The sequence below is a fragment of the Camelus ferus genome, chromosome 15 (genome assembly GCF_009834535.1).
Source record: "Camelus ferus isolate YT-003-E chromosome 15, BCGSAC_Cfer_1.0, whole genome shotgun sequence".
In the NCBI taxonomy this organism is placed as follows: Eukaryota; Metazoa; Chordata; class Mammalia; order Artiodactyla; family Camelidae; genus Camelus; species Camelus ferus.
In genome coordinates this window covers 6235690-6252784 of record NC_045710.1, presented here as the reverse complement: position 1 = coordinate 6252784, position 17095 = coordinate 6235690, and the positions used below count along the sequence as shown (strand labels likewise).

The window sequence follows — 17095 nt, the reverse complement described above, 5'->3', positions numbered from 1 at the left end:
GCGGTTGTTCTCAGGTCTTTTTATTTTTATTTTTTTATTCCCTGAATTCAGGAAAAGTGTCTTCTGAGTGGCAACTCGCCAAACACAGCAGCGTATCCCAGATGTGAAGCGCTGAGGTTCTCTGCCCAGAGATGGAGGGCGGGCTGAGTGTGCTGTGTGTGGGGCGGGGTGCTGGTCCTGGAGGCAGCAGGGCTGGGCCCGGGAGGGCTTCTTGTGCCAAACATGTGCAGAGTGCCTACTGGGTGCTGAGCGCTGCATCAGGCCTTCTCTTGGTTGCTCAGGGCAACCTTCTACTCTACAGCTGAGTGTGGAATCCGCTCATAGATGGGGAAGAATGTGACTGAAATAGAGACAGAAGAGGAATGTCTCCAAGTCAAAAGTGATGATGACACATTGATGTCTGTGCCACAGATGTGTCTCCTAGTTTCTGTGGTGGCGAGTTCCTCTGAGATGCTATGAAGCCCAGGAATTTAGAAAACACGCTCCATTGGTGTCTGTCCTCCTGGAGAAGGAGCCACACCCTGGCCCTCCTGCCACACGTGTGTGCCTTCTTAAGCCTTGAATCTCTTGCCCAAGGGGCCCTGCCCTATTCAGACTCCCTGTCCTCACCTGAGATCAGCTTTTCCAAGATACTCCCCTTTGATGTTCCAAAATCTCGAAGCCACATCTCGCTGGGCTGCCATTCTGGGCTGTGCTGAGATAGCACCTGTGGGTGGATGCCCCTGGGGAGTGTCGCTTCAACCCACGCTCACCTCCTGAGCCCCTGCTGCTGTGAATCCGGCCCCCTGCTAGATGCTGGTGTTTGTGTGGCAAGATCTGGTCTCCACCAGTGAGGACGTGCTGTTTCTAGTGGCAGAGGCATACTCGTAAACACTCCAGAGAAGCTAAAGGCTGTCAAAGAAGTGTAGCCAGAAGTTCCATTGAAGATCTAACCTATGTGGAGTGGGGGTGGGGTTCTTTTTCTGGTCCAGCAATAATTAGGCAGGAGAAAAACCTTCTTGGTTGCGCTGGAGAGGGTAAATCACATTCGAGGCTCTGAAGGTCAGTGCTCTCCCCAGAACCAGACCTTGGATGCGGTGATATCTGGACCCCCTGGAAACAAATCAGACCTTAATAGGTGGGTGGCGCTCAGTTTTCTGCTGTGATGAAACACTTTAGTTTCCAGAGTTGGAAAGGAAAAGCTGCCTTTTCTGTGAGGTGTGGACCTGGGAAGGAACGGTGACATTTTCAGTCCTCAAGAGATGGATGACATCTGATGGATGCCACATAGAACTGGTGCCTGGGGGTGTGGTTTCGTGTGGCACTGGGCAGTCATTCCAAGATCCAGGCCGCCACCAAAATCAGGGGCCTGTGGGGTCTGCTGTCAGTGACACCATGTGGCAGCAAGAAACACACAGCAGGGGGTCGGCAGGTGCAAAGATCCCAGCTTGGGCTAAGCCAGAGAGGTTTAGGACAATTTGCAGGGAAGGGGAGAAACTGCAGAGGGAGGGGCTGACTTTCTTACTAATCTGGTGAGAAGATTTGAGTGAAAGATAAAAATAATAATGACCTTAGTAGCACAGGTTACAGAAACATTCCTTTTTGTTTTAAAGTTTATTCAACATCTACTTGAAGAGGGCTGGCTCCATGCCAGGCCTGTACCAGGCGGGCCCTGGGGGTTTAAAATAAATATGCGATGGGAATGAGAGCAGAGTGCGGTGGAACAGTTCTGCCCGCGCCTCTCCAGGAAGCCGTCGCCGCCATTGGGATTCCCGCGTCCTCGCTGCTCCTAGTCCTGGGAAAGCATGGGTGGCAGGGGCCGGGCTCCCTAGGGAGGCCCTGCCGCTTCTCCCTGAAGCTAGAGCAGGAGGAGTGAACCGGCCGGCCGGGTGAGTCCCGGGAGCCGCCTCGTCTGCGCAGTGGGCAAAGGAGCCTCTTCTTCCTCTGCCCCCGGGTGCTGGAAGGCCTCAAGGACAAACGGTGGGTGGAAACTGTGCGCCGGCTGAGCCCACGCGGATAAGTGAGTGGGTCACACGGAAGGCGAACCCCGCAGGCCGTTGCAGGCACTGGGAGCCGGCGTGCGCTACTGCGCAGGAAGGGGGCGGGTCGGGGGCGGGGCAACCACAGGACTCTGAGCATTTTGTGTCTGGGCAGCACCCCAGACACAAATGGGGACCCTGGCTTCACGCCCCGCCCCATTTGCTGGCAGGGATTTTCCTTGCAGCCCCTACAGAGGTAGGATCCCCAGAGGCGTTTCCGGGGTTCCGTCGCCCGCCGGGGAACCGAGCTCAGCTGCGCCGTCTCGAGGCCGACTGCAGGCCTCCAGGCCCGCTGAGCAGACTCTTGCTTTGAGGGCCCGCGCAGCTGCCAAAGCCAAGGTCCGGGGTCTGTGGGGACCCGAGGTGTGTACATGGACATTCTAACCCCCGCGTGGCACTTCGGTAGGGGTGTCCCTCAGCAAAACCGCCTGAGTACCTCCTGTCATAGTTCTTTTAATTCCCACAGAGCCCTCTCCCCTGGGTTCCAACGCCGAGGCAGGTGGGCACGGCGCCGGGACCCTGCACACCGAGCCCGAGGCACAGCCACTGCCCTAGCCCTGCGCGTGCTCCCTCAGCGCTTTCTCCGAGTAGCCTTATTCTCAAGAGCACGGATCTAATAACCATCTCGGGTCGCCCTTTGAGAAGTGATATAAATAATGACTCCTCAGCCCAGAATAAGGACACACGCCCCTGTGCACACAATTTGCCTTCGGTTTTCGGGTGTCCGCCTCCGTCCAGGCGCCCCCCTGTAGACCTCCAGGGTTCTCTGGGCTGTTCTCTCTTCCTTGGCACTCTGCCCCGTGACCCTTGCCACCCTGGCATTCGTGCACCCTCACTGCCATCTCCTCCACTAGGGGACTCGAGTCCCGCCTGAGTTCCTCCTCCCTGCATCACAACCTGGAAACTTCCTCAAGGCAGCAGACTGGGTTCACTACCCTTATTTCCTATCTCTCAGGGTCACTGTCTTTCATGACCCAAGGTCCAGTTCCTGGAAAACTCCTTTCATACATTTTGTCTGGTGGTTATTTTGAGAGTGAGATTATATTCAGTTCCTGTTACTCCATCTTGGGCAGAAGTGGAATTCATATTTTAATGTTTAAACTGCCACAGCTTGGCCAGTGGGAGTTCCTTTGAATGACCTCTTTACCATTTAGCACAGGCCCTGACACTCTTGAAGGCAGCCGGCAACACGAGAATACTCTAAGCCTGTTCTGTTATTTCTGTGCCCAAAGACAGCTACCCTTCAAGTAGATTTTTGTTCGAAAACAACTAAGGTTTTCTTCTACATACAAAATGAAAGTGCCAGGCTCTGAGATAGGATAGGCACATTACTCTATGTAATCCTCATTTCAGAAATGAGGAAACTAAAAGTAGAGTTCATTTCTCAGCAACACATAGCTAAATGGAGTCGGATCTGCACCCAGTCCTGTCTCAGGTCAAATCCATACTACTTATCAAAGCTACCTGCCAGGAGTCTGGTAGACCTTCCCTGGGCCTTCCTCTCTGGACTCCTTCAAGACTAGAGGTTTTTAATTAACTTTTTTGTTTGTTTGTTTGTTTGTTGGAGGGAGGTAATTAGATTTATTTTTTTAATGGAAGTATTGGGGGTTGAACCCAGGACCTCATGCATGCGAAGCACACACTCTACCACTTGAGCTATACCTTCCCCCAAGATTAGAGGTTTTGATCACTACTAGTTACTTGCTTCATTTTATTGCACTCTATTGCAAGTCTGATCCACTTCCTAAAATGTAAGCTCACCCATAACAGGAATCATATCACATCCATCCATCCACCCACCCACCCATTTATATATATATAAAATATATAATATGTACAGAATGGAATACTACTCAGCCATAAAAAAGAATAAAATAATGCCATTTGCAGCAACGTGGACCTGGAGATTGTCATTCTAAGTGAAGTAAGCCAGAAAGAGAAAGAAAAATGTCATATGATATCACTTATATGTGGAGTCTAAAACAAAGGACACAAATGAACTTCTTAAACAAACAAAGAAAAGAACATGCTGAGAAGAAACCTGTTTGCAGAGCCAGCTCAGGACAATCCTGGGACCCACTAGGCTTCCTAGGGAGTGGTGAGAGACCTTTGGGAACAAGCCTCCCTAACTTAGAGTGGACTGAGCGGGTCTCATCCCACTAGGGTATGGTGTCCCTGGTGCCTGGACTTCCTCCCAGGATGGGGCCCAGGTGTAAGGTACATGTCTCAAGTCCCTCATTTTAAGAGTCCCTAAACAAAAGAAGCAAGTTGAAATTAAAGCAACAGTGGCTATTACAGCCAGAAAGTAGAACCTTGGGGACACAGAGGACAGCAGGTAAAGTCACAAAGCTGAGGGTAACAGGCATGTGGCCACCACCCAGAAGCAAAGGGATTTGGAATTGGAGAGACTTTTCTAGGTGGAGTGCTAAATGCAAAGCCTGTTGTGATCCTTTACCCCCCACACAATTGTGCACACACATGCACACCCATGACCAGGACTAGTGTGGTCTATGGAATCACATTCCAGGATGAGTGGTTTTGGAAGGCAGTGAGTCAACAGGACTGTGACATTGGATCTGGAGTGAGAAAGGAGCCCAGGATGACTCCAAGATTTTGCACTGGAACAGCTAAAAGGATGGCCTTGCTGTTCTTTTCAAAGACAATGGGGTCAGCTGTGGGAAAAGCAAGCGTGGGCAAGAAGATGAGGAGCTTGGGCAAAGTCTGGGACACTGAATAGATGGGTGTCAAGCAGACAGATGGAAACAGGAATCTGAAGCCCAGGTGAGAAGAGCGAAGGAGACACATGCATGCAGGTAGAGATGTGATTCTTATCTAAGTCACAAGGGTGGAAAAGATCACCCAGGTTGTGAGGGCAGTAGGAGAGGAGTCAGGGAGAGGAGGGGGACCAGCAAAGGAGCAGGGAGGTAGGAGAGCAGGAGAGTGTGGCCCTGTCGTGCTGCTGGACAGACCCAATGAGGACTGAGGACCGAGGACCGAGCCCATGGAAGTGCCTAGGCTCCAACAGCTGCAGGGGCTCGTCTAGTGGGGTGTGGACACACAGCCCCAGCCAGAGTGGGTTCCAGAGAGGACATACTCCAGGAGCAGGAGTGAAGACCGCGGCTCCGGGACGTACTTTTAGAGCCTGGGCTGGGAGCAGGGGAAGGGGATGCCTCCCAGTCCACCTCCCGGCACAGGAAGATTATGAGGATGAGGGTCACGGGTCACAGCACCCACGGTCCTGTTCTGCCAAGACCAGTCCCAACATCAGAGCGGCCAACACAGAAGCAGACTCTTCACACACTTCTTTCAGAAAGAACCCTCCAAAGAATCTTAAGGGCATCCTGAAAGCAGAACAGAACCCCAGAAACCAAAGAGGAAGGTCAGGTTGGGCCAATATACAATTTTATAGATTTTTCTGAAAAGCCACTGGGTATACTGTAGTGCAGGTACATGACACAGGATACAGTCTGGTTTGCAAATCAAAAATGTTTTATATGATTCAAAGAAAAAAGTTACATCGCACATATTCAGTTTAAATAAGTCAAAGTCTGTTACATAAAACATAATTCTGAAACACTTAAAATTTTATTACTGAAACTACTTAGAAGGCTCAAAGTCAAAAGAGATCAAGCAGAATTGCTCAGGCAGTAAAGTGCACTGGGGAAGTGCCCTCTTCTGACAGCCGGGCTGCAGCGGAGGGACTCCACACTGAACACACACCACAGGCGCTGGTTCTCCGATTGCATTTTTCAGATGAAGCTGTATCCCAACTTACAGTTTTTCAATCGACAAACAGAGGGCCGAAAACTGTTGTTTACAGAAGGTACTTTGAAATCTCATCAGGAAATGGAAGTATAAATCAAAACTTTTTTTTAAAAACACATCTATTGTTTGGAAACTAACTACATTGCTCAGAGAATGAAGTTCAGTGTGACAAGCAACCAAATACTCAAAGACGTTGTGTTATCCACCAGAACATAGTAGGATTAACGTTATTTTGTATAACTAAGAGAAATATCCAATTTAATGCCATTTACAGCATACACACAGAAATGTTTATGCTGATTTAAGATACAAGTAGTGGGAGGAAGGACTGGGTGGTGGGGAAACACAAACTATGTACATTTAATTACAGTTCTTTTGTAACTGTAGTATGTCTCATGACCAGGAGGAATACTCAACTACAGAAGTGTCCAAAGACATGGAAGCCTCCTAAACACACAGCCTGTCACTTAGCGGACTGATACTAGAGGGTAATTTAAAGGGTGTGGAGTAACATACAGTGAATGACCAGGAGAGCATTCTCAGACTAAAGGAAGGCCTGAACACAAAACCTAATTATATTTATTCAGTATTTCACCTTACCATCGTTTTAATAAAGGTAAATGCCAATAACTAAGAGCCAAAGACAGAATCTAAATACATATGGCACAACAAAAACCATCTGCAGGCTCCAAGAGCAGAGCAACATCCCCACATCCCTTACATGTGTTCTGTTGCTGGATTCCCAACACTGCACAACAAAAGCAAGCTCGTGGCCTTCCGGACCCGGGGCGCAGTCTCTGTAACGCTTCAGACCTGTGCTCACACAGCTTCACAGTGACGCCCATGGTCTGCTTTCTAGGCAGACTGCAAAACACCCCACTCCCAAGTAATTCTCCATTTGATCAAAACAATTTCCTTCAAATAAAATGAATGAAAGGACAGCTGGGCAGTATTACTGCCATTTAGCGTAGCTTGCATTTCCCATAGTTCTTAATACTTAATAAAGAAATCAGAACACTGGAGCTGCACCATCTGCACGTGCCCCCACCTCAGATAAGCTGTACTTTGGTGGGAAGTCCCTCCAAATACTAAGGACGTTTCCTTTTTCTCTAGGAAGTTACTTTACCCACAAAATACTTGGATAAGGCCACAGCAAAAGAAGTCAAACTGACAACTAACAAAGCAGCTGAGTTTGAGTGCATACATCACCTTTTTTGGTGTTTGAGGTACAAATGAGACTGTGAACGGTGTGCTCTCGGCAGAGCAGACACTCAGATCCTACAGCAGCTCTCTGCTCATCAGGGTACCTATTGAGTATTTTAAGTTATCCTCTGGGGTACATTCCTCACAAGTCACACCACAGACACAGGTGACTAAGTTCTACTTAACCAAAATTTAAATCCTTGGGCTACAGCCTTAAAGGAACGGTTGCTTGGTATTTCTCTTGAAAATGTTATGAAGAAGCCAACTATAAAGTTTTTTTTCCTCCCCCATTTATTTAAGAGGCCCCTGCTCAACCAGTTCTGATTCTAGAAAATTCTTAGATCTAAAAGGCCTAATTACAAAGTTGTAAATTTTTTTGGCTAAATAATATTCCAACTTTTGTACTAAAAGTAAGGGTATAATTAAAATGTTAAATACTGAAAAGACTGTAAAATCATCTATCTAGAAATTAGTGATTTGAGCACCAATAAAAATATTTTTATAAAAAACAGTATAAAAATTAGTACCCTGTCGCGTTTCTACAAAACATGAATAGAAAGGTTGTAAAAATCCCGATTTTGTAAGATTTATTGCCGAAATGTTTGTTTGAATGCTGGTGACTTAGATTATCAAATTTTCTTCCATTTCCTTAAAAGAACTTCTGAAACTGCAAAAGATACTGAACAGGGTCCCAACCAAGAAAACAAGTCAACATGCCTTCATCAGAACCAGCTCTCTACCTTCCCCTAGCCCTCAAGACTTTTTTTTTTTTGGAGAGAAAATCATCAGTTCCATTCCTGAAAGCAGGCTTTTACAAATTTCCATCCGCAATTCCCTGGCGGACCCGTCACGCAGACGCTGGCATGCGCACCAGCAGACTCCCAGGCTTCTCCGCTGAAGCAATTCTGTTGAGTTTGCCGACCTCCGCCTGCCAGCCAGGGATCTTCTTGGTTGTCATGTGGCGCCGGGCATGCTTTGTCAGGTGGTCGCTGCGCATGAAACGCCGATCACACACTGGGCACACAAACTTCTTCTCCCCAGTGTGAGTTCTGCGGTGGCGAGAGAGTTCATCTGAGCGAGCAAATTTTTTATCACAGCCATCCCAGCTACAGCTGAAAGGCTTCTCTCCTAAGAGATGAGAAAACACATACTAGAGAAAATATAAATAAATGCTCAGCAGGTTGATTTATGTCATTTAAAAATTTTGGTCATCAAGACCTAAGGAAAAAGTAATATCCTACTATTCTGGAATCAGGTTATCTGGAAGTCAAGTAATTGTCCAAGATGCATTTCTTCCTGCCACTCCCAAGATGTAGTATGTCAGGGCTCAACAATGTCAAACTTCATCTAGTTATTCCAAAGATTTTTTAAATAAAGGTAAGTCTTCAACAGTTAGCTGGAGGAAGAGTCTTAAAAGGAATAATTCCTTCCCTCTCAGGAAGCTGCACATCTAAAAACAAATCCCTCCCAGGACCTACAAGACTTCTCAGAATCATTAATGCCATCTTCATATTTGTTATTACACCTGACAAAGAGGTTAACTACAAAATGAATTAGAATTCTAATAACCACCTTCTTGTAGTTACAAGCCTCAAGTGTCTCCGTTCAAAGTTTCAGCACACTTGGAAGGTGTCTCATACTGTCTTCCTGGAGGTGAGCGAGGGAGCCCTTGTCCGCAGGTAACAGTGTGGCCCTTCCCATGAGTCCTCCCGGGCCTTTCCAGCCAGCAGGAGTGCTCCCTTTCCTAGAAGTCCCTATCTTGACCAGGTTGTGACAATCACACACTGCTGTGCAACCTCATAAATGGATGTGTTCAACGCTGTTACAGGCTGTTACGTGACCTACCTTCCTGAAGATTTATGACTTGCCTAGTTCATCCATCTCTGTACAGTTTAGCGCCCAGCACAGCACTTTGTATGACAGGTGGCGAATAAATGGTTTTGAATGAATGATGATGAGACATCAGTTAAATATATCATGTTTTTCAAAGTTGAATTAGCAGGAAAATTCAGCATCACAATGGTTTTTTATGAACGATTCTAAGAAAAAAGGCCTGAACTTCATGGACTTTCAAAGATCTCATGCTATAAGCATAAGGTTACCTGTTTTCAGGAAACCACCACCACTGCTGTCAGCATACTGGATGGCCAGAGGGTGGACAGAGAATAACCACCCTTTGGCATAGGATTTATAAAAACATGAGCCTTTGCTCACTCTACCTTATACTAATTTTAAAAATTTTCAGCTTAGAATGAAAAACTATCTTATCTAAGGTAAACTCACCCAAGGTTTCTATATCTTATGAAAACTCCAATTTAGTGTTTACAAAATGTCACAAGAAGTTGATTCTTCAGAACTTTTATGGTTACTTAAGTATACTGGGAAACCTGAAGCCCTATTTTGTGCCACCCTGCCAGTATTTCTACCAAGGGAAACTGACTGAATAAACAGTAATACCTCATTCCATTGCCTCCCCAAATGCATAATCTGTGTTTGGATGTGATCTGAAGTTCACCTCGGTAGTCTCTGAAGAGTTTGCCAAGTCAATGAGCCCTTCAGAGGTGCCCGTTCACGCCAATACAGCCATGACAGCTACCCTGTAGCACCAATGACCAATCATCATTTACTAGTGCCAGGCTCTTAGGTCAGACACCAAGAATTTATATCCAGTGAGATCAGACAAGTATATAAGTAACTAAAAAAAACAGAGGGAGAATGTGGTGAGAAACGTAACAAACCCCTAGGGTCAAATAAGGAAGGAGAGATCAGAAAATACTTCTAAGAGAGGCCCTTAAATGGTTTTTAGTAAATAAGAGATAGTCAGAGAGCAGAGAGTGAAGGGGAGAGATGTGGACGTGGAGAGCAAAGGTAAAGGCAGAGAAGCAAGTTCTTCACCGGCCAGGCCTTGGGCCTCATCCCTGAAGCAGACAGCCCACTCCGTAGCGTGGAGGGCAGCAGAGCGCCTTTTGTTCAGCCTACGTTCCAGACCCTGCTTCATTCCGCAAGTGGAAGCTGCCACAACAGCATTTTAATACGCTCATTAGAACCACTCTACCTCAAATGCATTTTGGAGTAAAGTACCACAACGACTCCCTCCAGTTCAGCCTTTCCCAAACGGCTGACAACATTCCCTGTTGTCCCGCAGGCCATCAGCAGACATTCTGGTGAAAAGGGTTCCACGATGGAGAGAGTTTACGAACCACGTCTTTACCGCGGAACCCGCGACCTGTTGCTGTGCTTGTGTGTGCATATGTGCGTGAACCTTTCGAAGGTGAGCTTAACAAGCAGACTATTTAACTACAGGACTTTTGAAAACAAAACAAAATGCCTGACACTAACTCAAAGAACAAGAGAGCTACAGAACACCTGAGACACTCTGCCCCAAGCAACTAAAGCAGAAGTTCTATCTACCAGGCCACCTCACCTCCGTTAAACATGGTAGCCACCAGCCCCTTGTAGCTGTACAAATGCAAACTTAATGAAAATGTAAAATTTAGCTCCTCAGACACACTGTTCACACTTCAAGTGTGTGTGGCTAGTGGCTACCCTCTTACTGGACAGATAGAGAGCATTTCCATCACTACAGAAAATTCTAGGAAGCCAATGAGGTAACAAAGAGATCACTAAGTCACTACAGTTACTTTCTTTTGTGACTTCTCAATTAGACACTATCCATTCCCAAAAGTAAAAAATATTCCTTTAAAGTGCAAACAGTCTAGAATTCAAACTTCTCCATACTTTAGAAAGCTCTTTCCCTATAGTAAAACTAAGTAAATCACCTTGATGTTTATCCAACGTGAACGCACATTTTCTAAAATGCAAATAAAAAATGAGACGTCTACTGCAGTAAGAGGCAACGAGAGCCTCCCTCTAAAGCCCATCAAGGATCACAGTCACAGAGCTGTACTATGTTTATCTACTGGGCTGAGCAGATGGATGGCATGTTCTAGGAAAACCACTGATGGCTGTACTAATGTTAACCCCAAGACTATGAAAGCTTTTCAGAATCAAAGAAAAAAGGCCGCCTTCTCCAGTGGTCCTCATGCCTTGATCCCAAAGGCGGCTTGACGTGTGTTTCCTTCCCAATGCCCGACCTGCCTCAGGACTCACCTGTGTGCGTGCGGAGATGAGCCTTGAGGTGGGAACTTTTGAAGTAGGTTTTCCGGCAGCCTGGGAAGTTGCAAACATAGTTCCTCCTTCGGGAAAAGTCTACCTGAGGGGCACAGTTTTGACTGGATGCAATGAACACTGGAGCAGGGGCAAGGGGCAAGAACTTGTTATTTCCAACAGCCATTACACTCGATGAACACGTGGCAGGCTGGGGGAGGGCCCCCTGGGGCAGAACCAGCATCACAGTTCCCTGAGGCACAGATGGTCCCACAAACACAGGCTGGGGCACTGGAGCAGCGTGGGGTAAGATGGGTTTGACAGTCCCTGCAGACACTTGGGGGGGTGGCTTCAAAAAAGCTGGTAACATGCCACTTTGTCCAGTCACAGGGATCATTTGGCAAAGGACAGGGGGACTAGGAATGGGGACAGAAATCAGAGGGGTGGCTTTCCTTGGCAAGTCATTTTCATAATTCTTTGGTGAGCAGGACTGAATTGCAACAGGCCACCCTACCTCCTGCTGGCCTTTATCAGCAGGGATCAGGCCACCAGACTTGTATGAGCAAGGCTGACAAGACACTGAGTTAACTTTGAGCAAACTGTCTGTGAGGTGTGTGTCCTGCAAAGCTTCAGTACATCTTGGAATCTGTGCTTCTACTTCTCTGTTGGCTGAAAGTTGGTGTTCTTGAGTCTGGGTGGTAGGAACGTGGGCAGGAGAAGGACTCCCCCCAGTGTGGCAAATGACACTTGTCACCATGGCCCTGCAGTGAGAGCTGGCAGCTGGCTCCAGCAGCTCTGGCTTCATACCAGGCAGGCCCCTCTCTGCCCTCCTGCTCAGCACTCTGGCTGCCCCAGTAGAGGCTGGGGGGATGGCCACGACCATGGGTGCTTTGGAATCAGTTACTTGGGAAGGAACAAGTGTTCCTGTCGACGGCTCCACGAGGTCAGGACTCTGAGGAGGAGTCATGCACTTAAAAAAAAAAAAAAAGTACTATGTGAAAAGGTTGTTTTGGTTAAATTTTAAGGAACTTACTTTGATCATGTTGCCCCCAAAGGCTTCACAAAGAAGTATCTAGAAAAGGCTGTTTGAAGTCTGCTCACAAGAGCAACCAGTGGCTGTAAAGGAGGCATGAGGTACTTTATTTTCTTGCTTTCTCCCTTCTTCCCAGCCTCTCCCAAACCGACCCATTTGCTCAGTCATAAGGATGTCAGTGCTGTTCCTGGGCTTGCACAGCTACTGAAAGGAGCAATTTCAACTATTAGGATGACAAATGAGAAAACAAATTCATATTAAAAATGAGAGCTCTACACAATAATTTTAGAGTCTCAAAAACTTTTTAAAATTTAACACATACTTACCCAATCACACACATCCAGTTCCTACTGGATGCAAGATAAAATCTATCAGAATGATCCCCGAAAGGCCATGCTCTAACCAGGGGTTCTACCTAAACCAAGCCTCTCTTTGCACCCCACCCCCAGCAACTCTCACTTACTTTGGGCCTCCCCACGGAAGAGCCCAATGCAAAGAAACTCTGAGAGGTGCTCCCGGCAGCCAGGATTACTACTTGGACAACCCTCTCCACTGCCCACAAGTCCCTTCTCATCCCTCTCCAAGTCAGTTTTCCAAACTCTCCTTCCAGTGCAAGCTTCCAGCCCAGGACAATTAGATTATAGCTTTCAGTTTAGTTAACAATTTACAGCTTTCAACTTCTCCAAGCTGAGAAGCAATTTCTCCCAGTAACTTCATAGCTGTAGCAAGTTAAGAAAACAAAAACAAAAAACAGTGCTTGACTGCACCAAACTCACACAAGAAAGAAGTTGGCCACCACAGGGAGGCAGAGAGGCCAGGATTTCAACCCAGCTAATGAAGGCTATCAGGTGCCAAAGCATAGGCCTTCTCCAGCTGCTACCCACAGATTTGATCCTGGACTGGGGTACCTAAGCCCTCACCATAAGCTCCCCAGGGAAATGAGTATATTTTGCTTTCTGGAATCAATCTGTAAGTTTCAGCCTATGGATATTTTAATCCTGTGGCTGCATCTATCAATGGGAAAGCACATTTTCAAGACATGTTTTCATCCTTAGGACCCACACAGGGGAGAGTATGAACCTGCTTGCCAGCATCCCAGGGAATCCACCCAGGAATTCTTCAGCACATTTATTGAAGGTACTCTAGCACAAAACCCACTCCTCTCCCCACCCCTTACCAAAGTTGACAAGGAATGGAAGTCCTTTGGTAGCTCAGGTGCAGCTGCGTCTATGTGCACAGTGGTGGTGACATCCCCAGAGTCAGAGACGGGTGTGAGGGGTCTTATCTTTAACAGGTCCCCTTTCTGGGCTCTCTGACCCCAGGAACTCATGCAAACAAGAGCCTCGACAGCTTCCATGTCGTTCTGCTCCAAGATGCTGCATGTAGACCTCTCACTGTCATGCCGCTTCCTCTCCAGGATTGACTCACATATGTCCATGATGTCAACCTAAAGGAGACACAACACAGCAGCTTCTCAGCCCCGGGAAACAGACAAGGAACCCTGATGGGCACGCGGGCACACACACCAGCAGCCTGCCCCGCGCACGCCCGCACTGCCCGCCTCCAGCCGCACGCGCACGCGCTCTGGCTTCTAGGGAAGGAAGCCTGCGGAGCACGGAGGTCCACTTGGCTCTGAAGCCAGCTTTCTGTGGAGGGAAGGAGTTGGGATGCAGTCGGCCGGCTAGCAGCTTCCACAGAAAACTCTGATTCGTAACAAAGGTTATCAAGTTTATGTTTGTCTTCGGGAAATGATTAATAAGACTTATCTCCTGAGGCGTGAACCAAACTGGCTAGTGCCAAACGGGCCCCGGGGAGGAGGAACGATACTGATGGCTCAGGCTGAGGTTGGGCGAGATGAGAGAGCGGCCCTTCAGAGTCGTGAAGCCACCGGAGTGTCCCTCAAGATGCATTTGCGGGAACTCTGGAGCATCCATATCAGTCAGGGCATCCCTCAGCAGAGCTCCAGGAGAGCCCGCGCTGGTTCAGCCCCGGTCCCCACACCCAGGAGCACCAAGTCAGTCAAGGCCACCAGGACAGCACGGGGAGAGGAAGAAACTGTTAAGATCTCGCCACAAGTCCTGGACCCGAGGGCTTCCCGGCGCAGTACCCTTGTCTCTTCTTAAGCGCGAGGGGGATGGGACGCGACTAGAACTAACTGATCTCTTTCCAGAGAAACTTTACATCTATGAAGATACATACTTCCACTCAGTTTGCTTAAGCATCCAACCTGACTTACCCAGGTTACCCCCAGGGCACACAGGTAAGGCCACCAGCCTTTACAAATGCCACTTTGGCCCCGCTTCTGCCCGCAGCCCGGCCTCGAAAAGAACTGTTAAGTCACAGACATGGGCTGCCGCCTGCTCCACCCCCACAGCGGGGGAGGGACGCGGCGGCGCGGGGCTCCCAGTCCTTTCGGCCCCTCAGCCGTCCAGTGGCTCGACAACCAGGAACCAGGTCCCAGGTCCCAGGTCCAGCCAGCGAACTTCCCGCCGCTCTCAGGACCGTACTGGAGCCAGCCGGGTGGAGGCGTCCCACTCCGCCCACCGCGTGCAGTCTTCCCGCCAGCTTTTGCCCGGCCCCGCGTTCCCGCTAGCTTTTGCTCCGCCCCTCGCCCGGCCCCCGCGCTGCGTTCCCACAGCCCTCTCCACGCCCTTCACCTTCCCGCCAGCTTTTGCCCCACCCCCTAGCTCTCCGCTGACGCGCGCCGTGTTCCCACAGTCCTTGCCCCTCCGCCTTTGCCCCGCCCCCGCCGCCCGCGTGCCGCGTTCCCGCCAGCCGCGCCCCGCCCAATGGCCGCCTCCGCACAGGGCCTGGTGACGTCATGGCTGGAAATAACCCCGCACCTGGAGCCCGCGGGGCGGGGCCGCTGCGGGAACGCCAGACAAAGCTGCGCGTAGGGCGGTGCGAGGCACACGCCCCCTCCCCGCCCCTCCCAGCGCGGCCTCACGCAACCACCGCCCCTCTCGGCTCCCGAACCCGCCTGGGTTCCTAACGGTGCGGGTGCGGCGAGGCCTCGCGCGCTGCCTCTCTCCTCCGCACCCTGGGTCCGCACAGGCGGCGCGTCCCCGCCTCTCCCCTCGCTCCGATGGGCGGCCACTCACCGCGCGCGCGTCGCCCGGGCCCGCGGAGCCTGGCGTGTGCATGGTGCCTGCGGCCCGGAGGCAACAAAGCCGCCACGGGCGGGAGCTTAGTGCACGGCAGCTGCCGCACGTGCGCGGCGGGCGGCGGAGACCCGGAGCTCGAGCGGCCGGCGCGCGCCTCCGCCCGCGCGGCTCTGCCCCGGCGCGGCCCTCGCGGCGCGGGAGGGGCGGGGCGGCTGTGGAGGGAGCGGCCGCAGGGGCGGGGCGCAGAGGCAAACCAAAATACACCGCGCCCCGCCGGGGCGGGTCTGGGCGGCCACCAGCCAATCCGCGACAGGCCTGGGCGCCCCCGGCCAATGGGCGCCGCGGAGAGCCGCGTGATCAGAGCCTGGCCGCGGCGTGATCGGGCAGGGCGGGATGCGGCACGTGTTTTGGTAGCGGCGAGGGGGCGGAGCCTGAGGCCCTGGAAAGTAGGGGAAAGGTCCCGGCGGCGGCAGCGGCAGCGGCTCGGCGGCGGCTACTGCAGCGGCTGCTGCAGCGGGAGCGGTTGGGTGGAGGGACCGTGCAGATGCGTCCGGGGAAGTCCCCAAGTCTACTGGACTGGCTGGGGAGGGGGGCTGCGCTTTAAAGGGCCACCACCTGCTGCTTGCCGGAGTGCAGGTCCCCAGGGAGTGAATCTGTCCAGTAGAGGCGGCTCACCTGGAAGCCTCAACCCTGATTCTGCTTTCTTGTTTAATCTACCATCGCTCTTAGGAGAGCATCCCTGATCTGGAAGACTTTTGAAAGCTGGCTAGCCCCAGGTGACATTCCTGCATCCGCTCCTTCCTCCAGGCACTTAGAGCCGGAGCTTTTCGGCCTGAGTCTGCCACTGACGGCCCCCTCCAGGCAGCTCTGGGCTGCAGTTTCCCCACAATTCGGTGGGGATGGAGGGTTCAGGGGCAAAACAAGTGACCACCTGAAAAGCACCTGGTGAAACCTGCCCATTTTTTAGGCCAGGTGTAAGTGTCACTCTCTCTGGGAAGTCCTCAGGCCTGAATGAGAGAGATGTCCAGGGCAACTTACCCCTGCCCTTTGGCTGCCTGTGTCTCTGGGTGTGGTTTATGCATTTCTGCAGCTCTAAGTTCTTGAAGAGCAGCCTGTGTTTATTTGTACCCACACAGCCTGCAGTGCGGCTTGGCGCAGCCTTTCATCCACCCACGTGGCCCACATTTGCTGAGCTTAGATATGGGTTGGCATAGAACAAGGTGCAGAGGCCACAGTGAGGAATCCTCAGCCCTAGAAGCTAGGGGCAGGTGAGAGTAGAGGATCCCTGCGCTGTGGGGACTGTGCTCTGAGCAAGAGAACAGGCAAGGAAACAGGCCATGAAAGCACCAGGCCCTCCACGTTCATACTGATAGGGAAGCAGGTGGGGCCCAGGGCTCTGGCCAGCTTCTTCCTCACCAGCCTTCTCTGCTTGGACAGAGGGAGCATAAGCTGACCTCCAGCTTCTTTCCATTTCATCTAACTCACATCCTTCCCAACACCTTTCAAAGCCTGTAACTTTTGTTTCGTTAGTTATTTGTTAATTGTCTCCCCACCAGAAGGAACCTTCCCAAGGTTAGAGACCTTGCCTAATTCACTGTGAAACCCCAGTGCCTGGTTCACTGCAGCCACATGGTAACCAGTGGTTGAATAAGTGAATGAAGACCAACTCCTAACTGCCCTCCCCATTTGGACATTCTGCAGACACCTGTAATTCAGTGTCCTTGAAAGCTGAACTTCCATTCTACCCAAATATGAATTTTCCGCAAACTTCGGGAAGGGTACCACCAGATACCCTTTTCCTTCATCCAGAAATCTAAGAGTCACCTTTGGCCCTTCCCTCCTGCCCTTGCCTCCCTTTGTCAATG

The 17095-nt window shown here is 50.3% G+C and overlaps 1 protein-coding gene across 3 annotated transcripts; it reads right to left on the bottom strand.

Moving 5' to 3' along the window:
• Positions 1 to 5489: 5489 nt before the first annotated feature.
• On the bottom strand, positions 5490 to 15439 carry KLF11 (Kruppel like factor 11). 3 transcript variants are annotated; one of them, XM_032497014.1, is made up of 4 exons: positions 15228 to 15439; positions 13304 to 13573; positions 11097 to 12063; positions 5490 to 8035 (listed from the first exon to the last, which is right to left on the bottom strand). In XM_032497014.1, the coding sequence occupies exons 1-4, from the start codon at positions 15267 to 15269 to the stop codon at positions 7965 to 7967; spliced, it is 1350 nt and encodes a 449-aa protein (XP_032352905.1). In that variant the 5' UTR covers positions 15270 to 15439; the 3' UTR covers positions 5490 to 7964. The 3 variants fall into 3 exon arrangements, with proteins under 3 accessions (XP_032352905.1, XP_032352904.1, XP_032352906.1); XM_032497013.1 differs by having other exon boundaries at positions 5490 to 8114; positions 15228 to 15437; XM_032497015.1 differs by having other exon boundaries at positions 7941 to 8136.
• Between the last annotated feature and the right edge of the window lie 1656 nt (positions 15440 to 17095).

What these genes read in the sequence shown, in the direction of transcription:
- KLF11 (XM_032497013.1), bottom strand. Translation starts at nt 15,269, where the DNA reads ATGCACACGCCAGGCTCCGCGGGCCCGGGCGACGCGCGCGCG. An exon ending in TCCATTCCTTGTCAACTTTG is followed by an intron (nt 12,064 to 13,303) that starts GTAAGGGGTGGG and finishes TTTTTTTTTAAG; the next exon opens with TGCATGACTCCTCCTCAGAG. An exon ending in TCATCTCCGCACGCACACAG is followed by an intron (nt 8,115 to 11,096) that starts GTGAGTCCTGAG and finishes CTCATCTCTTAG; the next exon opens with GAGAGAAGCCTTTCAGCTGT.